The 17,553-nt window shown below is 42.2% G+C and overlaps 1 protein-coding gene across 1 annotated transcript in view; it reads left to right on the top strand.

Annotated features, from left to right (window-relative positions):
- Positions 1-349: 349 nt before the first annotated feature.
- LOC125711529 (galaxin-like) overlaps positions 350-17,553 on the top strand; it is a 32,736-nt gene continuing 15,532 nt past the window's right edge. Inside the window, exons 1-9 of the mRNA XM_048980513.1 lie at positions 350-469; positions 571-621; positions 7,567-7,606; positions 8,237-8,313; positions 11,847-11,978; positions 13,183-13,326; positions 13,749-13,765; positions 16,118-16,146; positions 17,342-17,367. Of these exons, the coding sequence (XP_048836470.1) occupies positions 445-469; positions 571-621; positions 7,567-7,606; positions 8,237-8,313; positions 11,847-11,978; positions 13,183-13,326; positions 13,749-13,765; positions 16,118-16,146; positions 17,342-17,367 (541 nt within the window). The 5' untranslated portion in view covers positions 350-444. The remainder of the gene's footprint in view (positions 470-570; positions 622-7,566; positions 7,607-8,236; positions 8,314-11,846; positions 11,979-13,182; positions 13,327-13,748; positions 13,766-16,117; positions 16,147-17,341; positions 17,368-17,553) is intronic.

The following is a 17,553-nucleotide window of genomic DNA, read 5'->3' as shown; positions in this document are numbered from 1 at the left end:
TAGACAGGACTGGGGGAAAATAATCGGACACAGCTGGGCTAGATCAGGGAAGCACACGTGGGTAATCAGGGGGCGTGGCACACACGAGGAGCGGACAAGCTGGGCGTGACACATGATTATACACTCATCTACTATTTTGCTGTGTAATGTTTTCTAAATGTCAGGCTACTGCAGGAAATTCAGATATTCTGGCAGAGTATAAATGTATTTGACTCATTCATATGAGTCATTTAGCTTTTGCTAGCAGACATGCATATCCAGTCCCCCAGAATCATCAGCTACAAGCTGTGACGTATTCATGACATAACAACAGGATCTATATAGGTATTTGTCCAACAAAAAAGTAGCCAATAGTGAAAACAAGGTGGCAGATTTTTTTTTTTTAATCCTAGTAAGATTTCTGGGAAGGACTGTCACTGTGTGAAAACTTGCTCTGGATCCATAATGGATAATAGGAGAGTATTACTGTGTATGTATATACATAAAGTATTTTTATTTTGGTAAATTTTATGTAAAATTAATGTAGGTGTTTCTGATTATTTTAACAACTGTATGGTTTATGTTTTGCAGCTCCTGTTATAATCCTGCTGTACACTACACAGATGGTGATCACTGCACAAGGTAAAGAATTTCATAGAACTTCATTGGGATATGTAACTGCAAACTAACAGCAAATATGAGACTATTCACTCTGCTTAATATCAGATATTGATGGAATTTGAAAAATAGTAAAGATAGATCTTATTGGTACAAGGAGCATCATCCCACTATTTGCAAAGTATACATTTTGACCCATCTCTGAGTACCAAATGGAACCAGATTTAGGTAACAAATTACCTAAATCTGGTAATTTAGGTAACTCCTATCACATCAGGGAAAGTCCATAAATCGTGTATGCTCTTGTGTTTTTAATATGATCAAAATGTTTTGTTAGTATTTTGCACTTTATTTTTCCATTTCCAATCTGATTTGTAGCATTGCGTAATTCCACACGCGCGAATGTAGAGACTGAATATCAGTATACGTTTCACAGTTTCCATTGTAGTAGATTATTAATTGCGTCATGTGGCATCTTAACAGTTGTGATGGGATATCAATTGTTTAATATAAAAATGACTTCCGTTACGTGAATGCATGTCAGCATGGATGTATACTGTATGCAAAATGTAAGATCTTGGTTTTTAATGATTTTAATTTTCAATGAAAAGTCATGCAGCTATTAAAAGAACACTCTATAAAATATATTTACAAATAATATATATATATATATAGGCTATATCGATATTAACATGAAAACCTATTATACGTTCAATTTAAATGAATACGTCCAAGGCTAGAAACAATCACTTTCGTCATCATGCCGTGTCATTTTCTCCAGTTGTGTGATTTTCCCAAAGTTCCTACCGCAACACAAGGGACACATCAGACAGGAAGCGATCACACACACAACTACATACCACATACACAATATCACAATATTCACGCATGTGCTATTCTTAAAGAGATGCTATAACAATTGATTCATAATGTTAACATTTCCTTCCGATGTGATGGTGAATTTGATAGTATTGTAAACAATATTACGCATACATTGGGTAGCAACGTCTTTTACATAAAATGAGTTACTGACCAGGCAGATTTAAAAAAAAAATGATCTGGAACGTTGGCAATGTAAACAAGGAGGTGTACTGAATTCAGTATCCCACATAAGTACCCACTCAAGCCTACATGCGCCTAAATGTAACCTCGCACACCAAAATGCGTAAAATGAGCAGCGCTTACAACAAATATTGTTAAAACGGATGGATACCATTTTATAGTAAGGCTCCCGTTTAACACTTACAAATAGTAGCAATTCATTAATGATAATAAAAAAACTGTTGTAACTTGTTTATAATTGTTTATTGATGATTTAGAAAGTGTTGCAACCTATTAATAACTTGATAATAAACCGTTCATAAACCACCTATAAGGATAGTCTTATTGTAAAGTGATACCAGTTTGATTATATTGAGCTACATTCATTCTAGCATCCAAATGCTTGATTCGGCTTTCAAAAATTCTTATTTGAAAAAATGGCACTTTTTTTTTCTTCAGTAATTTCTTGGAAATTGGAATCTAAAGAGCCACAACTAAAACAGTCCAGCCAGAGGCTGTAGAAAGTAGACATGAAGTCTACCGAATTTCCAGACATCAAAACAATTCAGTTTGCTCACGACGCCAGGACATTTGTGAGACCAGCAGCTTTATCCAGGGAGTCCTATTTTTATGCAAAGACAAACACACTATTTAAACTAATTACTATATAACATTTAAGAACACTTTAACCCCCCCACCAAAAAAAAATTAAAAAATAATCAGTGAAACCCAAACAGGCACTGTTTACGAACATTTATTTAGAGAACCAAAATCCAGTCTTGGCTTTTAATTAAGAAATTAATTTAATAATCGTAATGATAATAGCATTTTGCTTCATTCTTTGAGTGCATAGTTCTGTGTTTATTGTTTATTTAAAAAAAAATTCAAAAGGTTTCAAATACCCACCACTCAAGTAACGCATTGACGTTCGGCTCTTTCAGCATGTTGAGACAAATGCATGTTAAATCGGAGCGGGAGCGGGGTCGGGGGTGTGGGTGTGAAGCTGATAATAGAGATTTTTCTTGGTGTTTGAATGAAGTGTGATGATAAATATGAGGTGAAATCAGGATAATGGTTATGCATCGGTCGGATCAGAAAAAACATACTAAAAACAATAATAACTTTTTACGTTGTTATACTAGTACTACCACTGCTATTGCTAATTACTAATACTGCTAATAATAATAATAACTAAGCCTATTATTACATCGTTGTATTAAATTGTGAGATGGCAATTAGTGGAACAATAAACGAACGTAGATCTCCACCGAAGCTAATTGCAACATGCGTTACCTGTTTTAGTCATGTAAGATAAGTAATGCATAGGCTTGTTTATCCTAAATTATATCACTGTGTACAAAATAATATCCGCCGGAAGTTTCCCATCGGAGGACTGTAGTTAGGATATGTGTCTCCCCGTCTGTATTACATCATCTCATTTGAATTCTCAGTAATGTGACATTCCTCTAGGGCTGGCGAATTAATGTTAGCTCCTTTTTTTTGATGTAAGTTGAACTTGTGTTTGCAAAATCCCCGTCCTCTGTGCCTGATTACATGCTTTTATCTCCTCGCGGACGTGTTTTCCGTGTTTAGGAGTGCTAGCGAAATGCATGCACCCTCCAATGCAGTTTTGATCCTTGTTAGTAGGTCACACCTTTCATAGCTCGTATATAGTGTTGTAGACAATGTCGAGGAACATTCAGACATCCCACCTTAGAGATATTGATTACACGGAGTGATCTGGGAAGGCGGAGGTGCTGGCCAGTTATTGACTATTACAGGCAGGTGGGCGGGCAAACATTGGTGCCCGAGGCTATTGAGTGATGATGAAACTTCCAGCTGGTTATTTTTAGCACCGCTGAATACCGGAACCACAGATTTCTGGGACATTTCATGTCTGTATGTGTGGATGTAAGGGAGCGGCTGTTAATGACTCCTGGAATTTACTGGAAAAGGGGGATGTCTCGATTCTTTTGCAGATAAGAACATAAGAACATAAGAACATAAGAACTATACAAACGAGAGGAGGCCATTCGGCCCATCAAGCTCGCTTGGGGAGAACTAAACTAATAGCTCAGAGTCGTTAAAATCTTATCTAGCTCTGATTTAAAGGAACCCAAGGATTCAGCTTGCACTACATTATCAGGAAGGCTATTCCATACTCTGACTACACGCTGCGTAAAGAAGTGCTTCCTTAAATCCAGCTTGAAATGTTCTCCCGCTAATTTCCACCTATGGCCACGAGTTCGTGTATTTAAACTAATGCTGAAGTAACTATTTGGTTGAACAGCATCCAAACCTGTTAGAATCTTATATACCTGGATCATGTCCCCCCTCAGTCTCCTTTGCTTGAGACTGAACAGATTTAGCTCAAGTAACCGTTCCTCGTATGACATTCCTCTAAGACCAGGAATCATTTTTGTGGCACTACGCTGCACCTTTTCTAAGGCCACAATGTCCTTTTTAAGATATGGTGACCAAACCTGCACACAATATTCTAGGTGAGGTCTCACCAAGGAATTGTATAATCTTAGCATTACCTCCCTTGACTTAAACTCCACACACCTGGAGATATACCCCAACATCCTATTGGCCTTTTTTATTGCTTCCCCACACTGGCGAGAATGGGACATGGAAGCATCAACATACACACCAAGGTCTTTCTCATGATCAGCTACCTTTATTTCAGTGACACCCATGAAATACCTGTACTTTATATTTCTGCTCCCTAGATGGAGTACCTTACATTTATCGACGTTAAATTTCATCTGCCAGGTATCGGCCCAGTCACTAATTAAATCAAGATCCCGCTGTAGCTGCTGAGCCACTAATTCAGTATCTGCTACACCACCCACCTTGGTGTCATCTGCAAATTTCACCAGTTTACTGTATATATTGGTATCCATATCATTTATGTAAATTAGGAACAATAGTGGTCCTAAAATCGAACCCTGCGGTACCCCACTATGAACGCAAGCCCACTGTGACATTGTGCCTCTTATAACTACTCGCTGTTTCCTATCTGTTAACCAGTTATCAATCCAGGTCGCTACGGTACCTAAAATACCAGTCGCATAAACAGATAATACCAGATAAGCATAAACAGAACTGCTAACTATAAACTGCAGCAGCAGTGGGAAAAGGAAAGGAAGCAAAAAAGGAGCAGAGAGTGGACAGAGCAGGACAGATCGAAACCAGTCCCTGGACTGGGAGGGAGCAAAAATGTGGGCTGCCTGGGGGGTCCCAAGGACCGGATTGGTCCTTGGGGACCCCCCAGACAGTCCAAAAGGGGCAAAGACGTGGACTACGTGTCTGGTAGAGAGTTGGGAGGAAGGAAGGATTGAAATACTGCAGTATAGAACAACCAAATGGAAAGAGAAGTCTAACTAAGTGCCTCTTTATTAAGAAATACCTGGGTTTAATGAAAAGAATGTACTAATACATTACTTCTGAAGTATTCTATAATAATTCACTTAGATTCCCATGCGGGGCGGCATGGTGGTGCAGTGGTTAGCACTGTTGCCTCACACCTCTGGGACCCGGGTTTAAAATAAAAAGTACGTTTAATTGTTCTAACACTTATATGTACTTGTCAACAATCCTAAAGCATAGGAAGGCTAGGGTTGAACAACTACAATATTGTCAAATGTATTGTCAAAGACATACTTTACATTGCACAATGATTAAAAAGACTCTAGCTCCTACCTCATGGGGAAATCTAGCCCCTCCCACACCAGGGAACTCTAGCCCCTACCTCACGGGGAACTCTAGCCCCTCCCACACCAGGGAACTCTAGCCCCTACCTCACTAAGGACTCTAGCCCCTACCTCATGGGGAACTCTAGCCCCTATCTCACGGTGGAGTCTAGTCCCTCCCACAGCGGGGAACTCTAGCCCCTACCTCACGGTGGACTCTAGCCCCTCCCACACCAGGGAACTCTAGCCCCTACCTCACTAAGGACTCTAGCCCCTACCTCATGGGGAACTCTAGCCCCTATCTCACGGTGGAGTCTAGTCCCTCCCACAGCGGGGAACTCTAGCCCCTACCTCACGGTGGACTCTAGCCCCTACCTCACGGGGAACTCTAGCCCCTACCTCACGGGGAACTCTAGTCCCTCCCACACCAGGGAACTCTAGCCCCTACCTCACTAAGGACTCTAGCCCCTACCTCATGGGGAACTCTAGCCCCTACCTCACGGAGGACTCTAGCCCCTACCTCATGGGGAACTCTAGTCTCTCCCACACCAGGGAACTCCAGCCCCTACCTCACGGGGAACTCTGGGAAATTTCTCCCAGATGATCAGAGAACTTTAAAATTAATCCTAAAAGCCACAGGAAGTCAGTGCAAAGATTTATGAGTAGGTATGATGTCATCCCTATAACTGGTGTATATTACCTCTGGACCATTCTGCGACATTCTGGACCCGTTGTAGATTTTAAATATGCCGTTCTGCTCACCCCTGCTTCACCCCGCTCACATGTTCTGGCTCTGGTCAGAGTTTGGGGAAAAACCCATTTCTCTTACAAAAAAATCGTCACAAAAAGCAACCTTTCATAGATTCCACACAGCCACTATTTTATTCTCCGGTTTACAATTTTTCAAAACTGGCCTGTAAAGGTAACACCAGTTCTACCATACAGTGATTAAAATCCCTGAGTATAAAATACGGGGGCCCTGGTGTGCCTTATAGGTGTCCTCGTGAAAAAATAGTGTTCTAAAGTATTTACTTAAAAAACACTTAGCATAAAAATATACTTTCAGCAAAGTCTATTAAGTGTGTTATATCCCTAAAAAAATATACTAAAATGTATTTGATTACAGATATACTTTTATTCAAGTGTGCTTCAGTGTACTTAATTATGTTTAAATGCAAAATATATTTTCTAAAAGTACACAGAAGTATAATGTGTCACGATCAGTACGGAACCTTGCGGCGATCGTGCGGGCAAGCGTGGAAGGAGCAGGCAGACAGGCGGAATAGGGGGTATACGGGGATTTAACACGGAAGGTACGGGCAGGACTGGACATAGGCACCGACAACATCAATGACAGACAAAGGCATTAGGCAAGACGTGGACTTAAAAAGACAAGACTGGTTGAAAATAATCAGACACAGCTGGGCACGATCGGGAAAGCACACATGGATAATTAGGGGGCGTGGCACACAGGAGGAGCGGACAGGCCGGGCATCACAAAATGTCAATGTATTAAAAAATATGTGTAAAGAGAATTCATTTTTATTACACTTCTAGTGATCAAAGCACACTCTTAATACATGGATTCAATCAATTAACAGGGATAATTTGGCTAGTGGTATGGGTTCCTGCACATCAGTTAGTAACAGTTGATCTCTCAAGGTTTGACGGACAGAGGTAAATCTATGGCCTCTAGGGAAAAAATCCATGGGGCCGTCCAGCTCATTCCCTGCACTGTAACCTTTATTACCATCATTTCAACGTGAAGTCTAAATCAACTAAGAGAATTACACAAGTCTTTTATTTTCACTTTTGTGTAAAACGGAATACACACATAAAGCAGATTTGTCTTTGCAATGTAGTTCGCTCCCAGCTCGGGGTCCCGGCCAGTTCCCTGCCCTTCTTGTCCTGTTACTGTGCCTCTGGTGACGAGGATGGGTGTAAATCTCATTCATACGGCACAGATCCTCATCCCTCCCCCCACGCATGCTTCTGCATATCCGAAGCACCTCTTTAGCCGGTGACTGTGGCTTTTGGTATCGATGAAATGTACTTTGAGAAGCAGATGTGAGCCAGGCGTGCAGCCTGCACAGTGGACCTGATATGTTCACCTGTACAGGAGGAGATGCGAGGTGCTCCAGTTGGTGGACAACGTCCGATTTTAGAGTCTCAGACTGCCCTTTAGGAAGTTTAGATTTGTGAACTTACGGATGTTGGATTTTTTGTTTTTCAGGGGCGGACTCAAACAACTTAACACAATTCTGCCAGAGCAGGTAAGTGTATCTCACTGTCAGAGACGGACTTTATCATTAGGCAAGACAGGTAGCCACCTGGGCCTCCAATAACTAAGGGCCCCTTGTAGGCAGATTTAAGTATCTAACAATATATGATCATTTAAATAATTCCAAAATAACTGTATTGGCATTTATAGCAAAAGTTACCTGATTTTTTTATTTTTTCTTTTTTGTAAAAGAAACTCTCATTGTCAGCTAGGTTGGAGACCACAGCTGTTTACAGTGATCACTGATCTCAAAATTGTAGTGACTAGAACAAAATGGAGCAGTGGTGGCCTAAAGGGTAGGGAAGCACACTTGTATATTGAAAGATTGCAGGTTTGAATCCCCAACCAGCAAGACACCACTGAGGTACCCTGAGTAAGGTACTGCTCCATGTGCACTGAATTAGCTGCCCCCTCCTATGTCATGATGCCCCGTATGGGTTAAATGCAGAGGACACATTTCCTTGTGGTGCGTCAACAACAGTCACTGATTTCAAAATTCTAGTGGAATATTTCTCAAGCTCTTTACTCTCTATGTACGACCATCTTCTCTTTTATGGCAAGACAGATGGGCACTCTGTGGTTATTATGAATATGATGTTACTGTCAACTCCTGCTGTGGCAGCCAGCTGTTTGCAGGAGGAAACCTGTCCTGTTGTGGCAACATTGCGTACAACCCCATCCGGGACACCTGTTGCAACGGTAAGTAGGATGTAGAGAGGAAATCACTTTTATTTGGAAAATGTGGAATGGAGTTGAGCTTAAAAAGCCCATGAAATTAAAATAAATATTTAAACAAACAAAAAAGATTTTTTTTATAGTTTTAGCTACTTGAAATCCATGTGAAATTGTGTCATGCAATTACAAAGGGTGGAAACGATAACAGAAAGTGGCACAAATATGCTTTCAAATTGTTAAAGGGCTGCCAGTATGTAGGAGGTGGGAAATAGCCTTCAAAGCGGACATTTTTAGCGAAGGTGATTCATCATTTGCTGGTCAACAAACCAGAACCTTTGCACTGAGCCGGTGAAATAAAGCAAAACGTGCGCTGAGAGTGAAACATAACTACTACAGGAAAAGAGAAAACGATTGTGTACCCAATCCTGTGACTCATTCCATGATCTCACACAGCAACCCACACACTCAGCAATTTTCCCTTATCCAAAAAATATACACAACATCCATCCATCCTCCCTGATCATTTTCCTCTCTTATCCTCTTTTTTACAGACCTAAATTTCCTGAAATGTTTGAGGTTTCCCTTGTCGTCATTTGCTTTCTGAGGCAGAATAGTTTCTGCGTGTCTGTTTGTGTGCTTTGGTGTCTTTCGGTCACTGAAGCGTAGAGATCAGCAACCTTTTTAAAGCAAAGAGCTATTTTCTCCTAAATGTCTGACCCCAGATTTACAAAGAGCTACAATGGGTAAAAAAGGGGGTTTTAATGTGATATGTGTATATATGCATTTAACACAAAAACAAACGTTCAAGTACTCACAAAAAATAAAGGGAAACAATTTCGAGGAGCATCACAGTCTTCACCCTCACCCCTTCTTTCTGAGTGAAGTTCGTTTGGTTCTGCAATTGTCTGCCCTTCACTCTCCACTCCACTACTGTAACCGCGCAAGCAGTGCAAAATGTACTAACCATTCCGAACTCAGCTGCTATAAAATGCAAATCGGAGAATTTTATTATTTTTTTTTTTACGAAGACCTGGGAAGGCGTGGTGACGATTTTCTACAAAAAGTATATGAAGGAATTAGGAATCCCAATACATGTTGAAGCGTACATCCAATCTCAGGTACTTAAGAAAACTCTGTAAAACGTACCATTTGACCGGAGACGGACTCTCATCGTAGAGAATGACTTTTAGGAAGATGTTAATTATGCAGTTAAGACATCACAGAAGCGTACGGCAGACCGCCTCATTCAGATATAGCTAAATAATATCTAAATAAAAAATAATATTGACCTGTATAGAAATGATTTATCTTTACAAAAGTATGTTTAGACATTATATAATATATAAGATAATATGTTTAGACATAGAAATGTGAATTCGTCTGTCGTTCTGAGAAGAACCACAGCCATGTGGCCAGAGAGCCGCAGGTGGCTGACTCCTGGCCTAGCTTTCACCTGGAAGCTCAGGATGTGAGGGTGCAAATAACCCTGGTCATATGGAAATTCAAACACAACTGGTAATTAGGAGATTCACCTCACTTCATATTTTTGGAATGAAGCACACAGAACAGACACGAACAAAAATGCCATGTGAATTCTTCGCACACTGAACCTCAGAGCGAGGCCCAGCGATGAAACCATAACTGTAAATCATGAAGCCACCACAGTTGACACTAATAAGGTTCTTGCTTGTACGAAGGCTTTTCTTTTAAGCTCAACTCAACCACTAGTTGACTCTTTCACCACTGTATGTTAGTAATGTGGTATTTAGTTCACTTGTACACTCTGTGCAGAGTCATTTGGCAAGTACTGTTCCTAGAGAGGGAAGGCATGGTGGTGCAGTGGTTAGCACCGTTGCCTCACGCTTCTGGGACCCGCGTTCGAGTCTCTGCCTGGGTCACATGTGTGCGGAGTTTGTATGTTCTCCTCATGTCATCGTGGGGTTTTCTCCGGGTACTCCGGTTTCCCCCCACAGTCCAAAAACATGCGGAGGCTAATTGGACTTGCTGAATTGCCCATAGGTGTGCATGTGTGAGTGAATGGTGTGTGAGTGTGACCTGCGATGGCTGGCCCCCCAACCTGGGTTGTTCCCTGCCTCATGCCCATTGCTTCCGGGATAGGCTCTGGACCCCCCGCGACCCAGTAGGATAAGTGGTTTGGAAAATGGATGGAAGGTTGGGCAGGCTGATCAAAGTCAATTCAGATGTTTTCTCTTGCTCCAAGTAAATCAGTTTAGAGAGAAAATTTTATGCAAGTCTGTCAAAAACATGTCAATGAAGTGTTTTTATAGACTCATATACTTTAGATACCACAATATAATTACTGTCCTGCACTGAAATAATTCAACGAATGCAAATATTGCCATCAGTTAAGGTGCCCTTAAGAATGGCTGAAGGGCCTTGTTGTTATCCAAAAAGGCAAATAAAAAGTAAACAGATACTTTTTAAAGACATATGTACTTGTCAGCTATCATAAAGCAGTCACTTCGTATCTTCTTGTCTCTACGTGTTTTTTCCATCTTTCTTGCCTGTTGGCCACAAAATACTCGATTGTACAGTGATGCCGTTTTGAAAGTTTGGGAAATGTGATGGTTTTCCAGTCCTCTGACTGGTTCTCTTGTATTTTTTTCCCTCCTACTCTCTGTCAAGTCCTTTTTGCCAATTTTATTAGTCATAATAATTTGCTTAATATTTCTGCACAGGGACGTATCTACAGTTTTCAGTTTTACGCCAAACAAAAATATTACCGTGCGGGGAGAGAGTGAGCAAATACCGAGTATGCCCTATTTTTCCCACACAATCCAGTCTTAATTGGAAATTAATCTGGACTGAACGATACACAATTGCCTCATGTCACGATGGTCGGAACAGAGGGACCAGGATCCAGGCACGCAAACCGTTAAGCGCTTTGTTTGGATAAACCAAACAGAGGCACCGAAAGGGACGGGCAAGAGGTAAGGTCGAAAGACAAGCAAGGAGGTCATAAGCCGGGGAGTCAATCCTACAGGGAAACACGAGACAAGATCACACAGGGGTAGCGGGAACAGGACGAGCCGGAGCAGGCAGGGTAGACGGGTCAGGTGTGGGGACGGGTCTGGAACGGGAGAGAGAGAGAGGTAAGGAGAGGACACGAGGTCAACAGGCAGGGTTAGGTCTCAGGGAGAGACGATCGACAAGAAAGTGCTCGGTATGGCTTCTAAACATCAGCGCAATACTTCGCAATGGGTCCGTGACTTTGGGCTGGCTTTATCTCTAGGCACATTACGCGCAACGAGCCGCAGCTGGTGGTATCCGCCTGTGTGGGCGTGACACCTTATAATTCTGTTGTATTTTGCTTTGGATGAAAGTGTCTGCTACATGAAAGTAAAAATGGAAGTATTTATATAGACAACATCAAGGTAGTAAATTCACAATGTTAACACGCTGATCATTACAGAAAGCAGGTTTCATCATAATATTACATTATTTTATTGTGGTATTCAACAAAGGAAAATGGCATTAAAACGTAATTGTCGTTCAAAGATTGCAAATAATGCCATATATCTTGTCTCATACTGCAGACAACATTACCCAATTTATAAGTGAGCTGGTGTCCGGCTGTTGTGGATCAGTGGCATACAACCCACTGAATAAGCTGTGCTGTGATTCACGCCTTCACCCCTTGGAGCCTGAGGTCTCTTGCTGTGGGGCAGGTCAGTGATTGTGTCACCAAAACTGTGCTCTTCCTATAACTTTTGCTTGGCTGCCTGTTATATGCTTTTTCAATTCGTTGGATGAGCATGTTGCATTTTAACCCACTTTGTAATTATATATACAGTATATGTCATACTATGCAGTGCCTGTTTATATCACATACTGTAGACTTAGAAAGTTAAAAATCCAAAATTTTTATAGATTATATGTGATGCATGTATTTAGGGCTGTGCGTAGCTCATTAGGTTTGGCCTCTATGCCTTTAATCAGAAGGTTACTGGTTTGAGGCCCGGCTTTAGCTGAAGAGTCACATGTCCGTGGGAACACTGCATACTGGCTAACCCTGCACTGTGACACTGACCCCCTCCCCTACCCCCAAACTTGCTCTCATCTGTGTGTCACATGGGGTCGATGAAAAGAGAATTTCCACAAAGGGATTAATAAAGTACCACTGTTCTGTTTAGTTATGCTGCCTGGTGGTGCTTCTTAACTGCAGTGTTGAAAAAGTGCCAGAGATTTTCAGAAGGATCGAGACCAGGACGTTGACATTTACTATTTCATTCCCATCTCTTTGCGCACTTATGATCATGTCCCTTCTTGTTGTCTGCGTCTCGTTTTTAACACACCAGAGTAACGTCACTTCTGATTGACGCTCTCTCCCATACAGCGCACGAGTTGTTCCCATGTTTGCTTATACGCATCTCTAAAGCGTGACACAGCCACCCCTATACAGCACTTTACGACACCAAATGGTGGCTCTCAAAACATGGGGGGGGGGGGGGGGGGGGGCAGGAAAGATGATTCTGAGCACCCATGACTGACAGCAGCCCTAAAAAATTGGAAACATAATTAGATTGTTCTGGGCTGGGGGGCCAATATGATTTACCTCCAGTGACAGCCCCTCCCCCTCGGACTGCTCATTAGTCCTTATTTCAGGTGTTTATTTGCATCTCCAGTTGGGTCTCTGACAACTGATCCATAAACTAACTGGGATTTTTATCCAAATGTGATCGCGACCGGAAACGCGCACCTGCAGACAGTGACAGAAACATAAAAAAAGCTTGTTTTTGTTTGTATATTCCTGTGGTAGCCTGTAATTAAAACGAAGTATTGAATCTCCAATGAACGCACATTGAATTTTCACTTTCACAGAATGTGAAAGCAGGACATTCAGCTGTTCGTTTTTCTGCACCTCCGTTTCAGAGATTTTTAGTACAACAACGCAGTTGTGTTGTGGTCCTAAAAGTAACGTTACTGCCAAGACGTCTGAGGATGACCTGTGCTGTGGGGATGAATCGTACAATCCTGCTACACACTGCTGCAATCAACTGACTGTCAAGATTCAGGGTCTGTGTGCTGCGCACACTCGCGTGTCGCTCCTTTTCACTTTTCGCAGAATGTGTTAGCGTACCAGTTAAACACGCGAAGATTTGCATGGAGACTGAGCATAGTGCCCCCTGGACTGCTACAGTATATGCACTTTAGTAGCACTAACATCAGACCAGACCAGGAAACAAATTACCTGGCTGAATCTGAACTTGGAGAATAGAATACCTTTTGTCATTGTACAGTATATATATATATTGTCGATATGCACATTCATACATTGAGCGAAACAAAAAGTGTTACTGTAGTCTCTTAATTTTTTCTAGAGCCGTATAAGAATATGCATTAAGAAATTTGTGACAAGTATAAAACGATGTTCCTCTGTGTCTTTTTATTCTTTTATTTTGTAACCCTTTTCCGTTCTCTTCTCAAACCCTCAACAGACAATGGCACGTGTCCTGTAAGTATGATGGCTTTGCTTCGCAAATGTTTATGATTCATTTAGGAGCATCGCTCGCATGCGCCCACGCACCTGCGGCTTCTTCCTGAATCTCTAACTGGGAGCTTCGCTGTTTAAACATCTGAGCTGAACGGATTTAGCTTGATCAGACGCATCTGGCGCTTCAGCAACCACATACCCAGTGCTAAGTCACCGGTGGTTTGGAGTTCGCTCTGGCAGCAAAGGGCAAACCTTGCGTTATCACAGGCCTACACTCATGCACCCTGGGCAATTTAATATACTCCAAATTCACCTGTCTGCATACACCCATGCACCCTGAGCAATTTAATATACTCCAAATTCATCTGTCTGCATACACCCATGCACCCTGGGCAATTTAATATACTCCAAATTCACCTGTCTGCATACACTCATGCACCCTGGGCAATTTAATATGCTCCAAATTCACCTGTCTGCATACACCCATGCACCCTGGGCAATTTAATATACTCCAAATTCACCTGTCTGCATACACTCATGCACCCTGGGCAATTTAATATGCTCCAAATTCACCTGTCTGCATACACCCATGCACCCTGGGCAATTTAATATACTCCAAATTCACCTGTCTGCATACACTCATGCACCCTGGGCAATTTAATATGCTCCAAATTCACCTGTCTGCATACACCCATGCACCCTGGGCAATTTAATATACTCCAAATTCATCTGTCTGCATACACCCATGCACCCTGGGCAATTTAATATGCTCCAAATTCACCTATCTGCATACACCCATGCACCCTGGGCAATTTAATATGCTCCAAATTCATCTGTCTGCATACACCCATGCACCCTGGGCAATTTAATATACTCCAAATTCACCTGTCTGCATACACCCATGCACCCTGAGCAATTTAATATACTCCAAATTCATCTGTCTGCATACACCCATGCACCCTGGGCAATTTAATATGCTCCAAATTCACCTGTCTGCATACACCCATGCACCCTGGGCAATTTAATATGCTCCAAATTCACCTGTCTGCATACACCCATGCATCCTGGGCAATTTAATATGCTCCAAATTCACCTGTCTGCATACACCCATGCAGCCTGGGCAATTTTATATACTCCAAATTCACCTGTCTGCATACACCCATGCACCCTGGGCAATTTAATATACTCCAAATTCACCTGTCTGCATACACCCATGCACCCTGGGCAATTTAATATGCTCCAAATTCACCTGTCTGCATACACCCATGCACCCTGGGCAATTTAATATGCTCCAAATTCACCTGTCTGCATACACTCATGCTCTCTGGGCAATTTAATATGCTCCAAATTCACCTGTCTGCATACACTCATGCTCTCTGGGCAATTTAATATACTCCAAATTCACCTGTCTGCATATACCCATGCACCCTGGGCAATTTAATATGCTCCAAATTCACCTGTCTGCATACACCCATGCACCCTGGGCAATTTAATATGCTCCAAATTCACCTGTCTGCATACACTCATGCTCTCTGGGCAATTTAATATACTCCAAATTCACCTGTCTGCATATACCCATGCACCCTGGGCAATTTAATATGCTCCAAATTCACCTGTCTGCATACACCCATGCACCCTGGGCAATTTAATATACTCCAAATTCACCTGTCTGCATACACCCATGCACCCTGGGCAATTTAATATGCTCCAAATTCACCTGTCTGCATACACCCATGCACCCTGGGCAATTTAATATGCTCCAAATTCACCTGTCTGCATACACTCATGCTCTCTGGGCAATTTAATATGCTCCAAATTCACCTGTCTGCATACACTCATGCTCTCTGGGCAATTTAATATACTCCAAATTCACCTGTCTGCATATACCCATGCACCCTGGGCAATTTAATATGCTCCAAATTCACCTGTCTGCATACACCCATGCACCCTGGGCAATTTAATATGCTCCAAATTCACCTGTCTGCATACACCCATGCACCCTGGGCAATTTTTATATACGCCAAATACAGCTGTCTTTGGATTGTGGGTGGAAGCTAGAATACTCTGTGGAAACCCATGCAAACAGGGGAAGAACATACAGGGACACGGATCAAACCCCCAACCCTAGAGGTGTGGGGCTACATGTTCAAAGTTCACCTTTATTCATGTGTACAGAGTACAATGAAATTTTTTACCTGAATGTCCTCTTAGCAGGCTAGGCAATCACAAACAGTGCAAAATTACAATTAATACAAAAAAATACATTAAATAAGTACTGACACAGTTAACTACTGCGCTAATCCATTTTGTATCAATGGGACTATGTGAGCTACATTCATACTTCATAACACTTATGTTCCTTTCTCTTTCCAGAATATGAGAACTACAAATAACAACACAAGGTGAGGCTTTGTCATCGTCCGGTGCCTTCCTCCATATCAAGCTGCATTGTAATATTTTATGGTATTGCAACCACATGACAGAACATGAATAGACAGTAAAAGGCCATTAATCTTTCCTTAACCACTTCTCAAGAAGCACAGAACGTAAGGCAGGGGATTCTCGTCCATAAGTGGTCACACTGTCCCATACTAAGGCAATTTGGAGACCAAACGGTATGCTTTTTGACTGTGAGAGGAAACTAGAGTACCCAGAAGGAACCTGAATGAATGAATGTCACTTTTATGTAGCGCTTTTCGAGACACCCAAAGCGCTTTGCGGAACCAATGGGGAGCCACTTCAACCATCACCATTGTGTCGCCCCCCCACCGCACCATTCCGCACCAGCCTGCTCACCATGCAGTAGCTAAGGTGGTGAAGGGGCAGGAGAGAATTCACCAGTTAGATATAGGGGATGATTAGGAGGCCAGATTTGAAATGGCCACAGTGGGCAACTTTAGCCAGGACATCAGGGTACCACCCCGACTCTACACTGCAGGACATCAGGGTACCACCCCTACTCTACACTGCAGGACATCAGGGTACCACCCCTACTCTACACTGCAGGACATCAGGGTACCACCCCTACTCTATCAAAAGAGGCCTGATGTCTTTTATGAGCTCAGAGACTCAGAACCTCGGTTTCACATCTCAGACAGAGCGATTTTTACAGTACAATGTCCACATCACTGCACTAAGGAATTGGGATCCATACTGACCACAGGATGGGCTGACCTGCTGGCCATACCAACACCTCTTCCACGAACACGGGGAGAACATTCAAAGTCCACATATCTGGTAGCGGGAGACTTTGAACCCCCAACCCAGGTTTAAGCATGCGTCACTGGGATGCATGATGCCTGTGTTGCAGTTTTTTTTAAGACTCTCAAAAGACTGCAGGACACTTGGAAGCTGAAACCAGGATCCAGATGGTGACATTGCTTTGGTGTTAAAGGCTTCCCAAAGTGCCACTGACTGGTGTGTTTCAATGCCATGGCAGTTGCAATAGTGGATAGACTGTGGTCAGGGCAAGAAAGAAAAGGGCGGTAAATCTGCGCTTTTTCACGTAAATAATAAAACCAACAGAAACAGTTACATCATTTACTTTTTTTTTGTTTTCCTTCCTAATCTGGACGTCGCGCTGTTTGCTGAACCCAGCGTCTACGCTCTTTCTTCTGACCAAGGTTATTATTTATTGCAATTTTTATACATTTCAATGATTTTTTTGCATTGATCTGTTTCCTGTCTTACCAGCCGTCTTACGTCTTACTAACACCTACGATTAAGAACCTATCTTCGCTGTGCAGCAGGTCCTTAACCTCTGTGCAACTCTGCTCAGTTCTGATTAGCTTCCTTTCTGTCTTCTTTTG

This window comes from Brienomyrus brachyistius, chromosome 17 (genome assembly GCF_023856365.1).
Source record: "Brienomyrus brachyistius isolate T26 chromosome 17, BBRACH_0.4, whole genome shotgun sequence".
NCBI classification, from domain to species: Eukaryota; Metazoa; Chordata; class Actinopteri; order Osteoglossiformes; family Mormyridae; genus Brienomyrus; species Brienomyrus brachyistius.
Note: the sequence above shows the minus strand (reverse complement) of the source record. Positions and strands in the feature narration are given on the sequence as shown.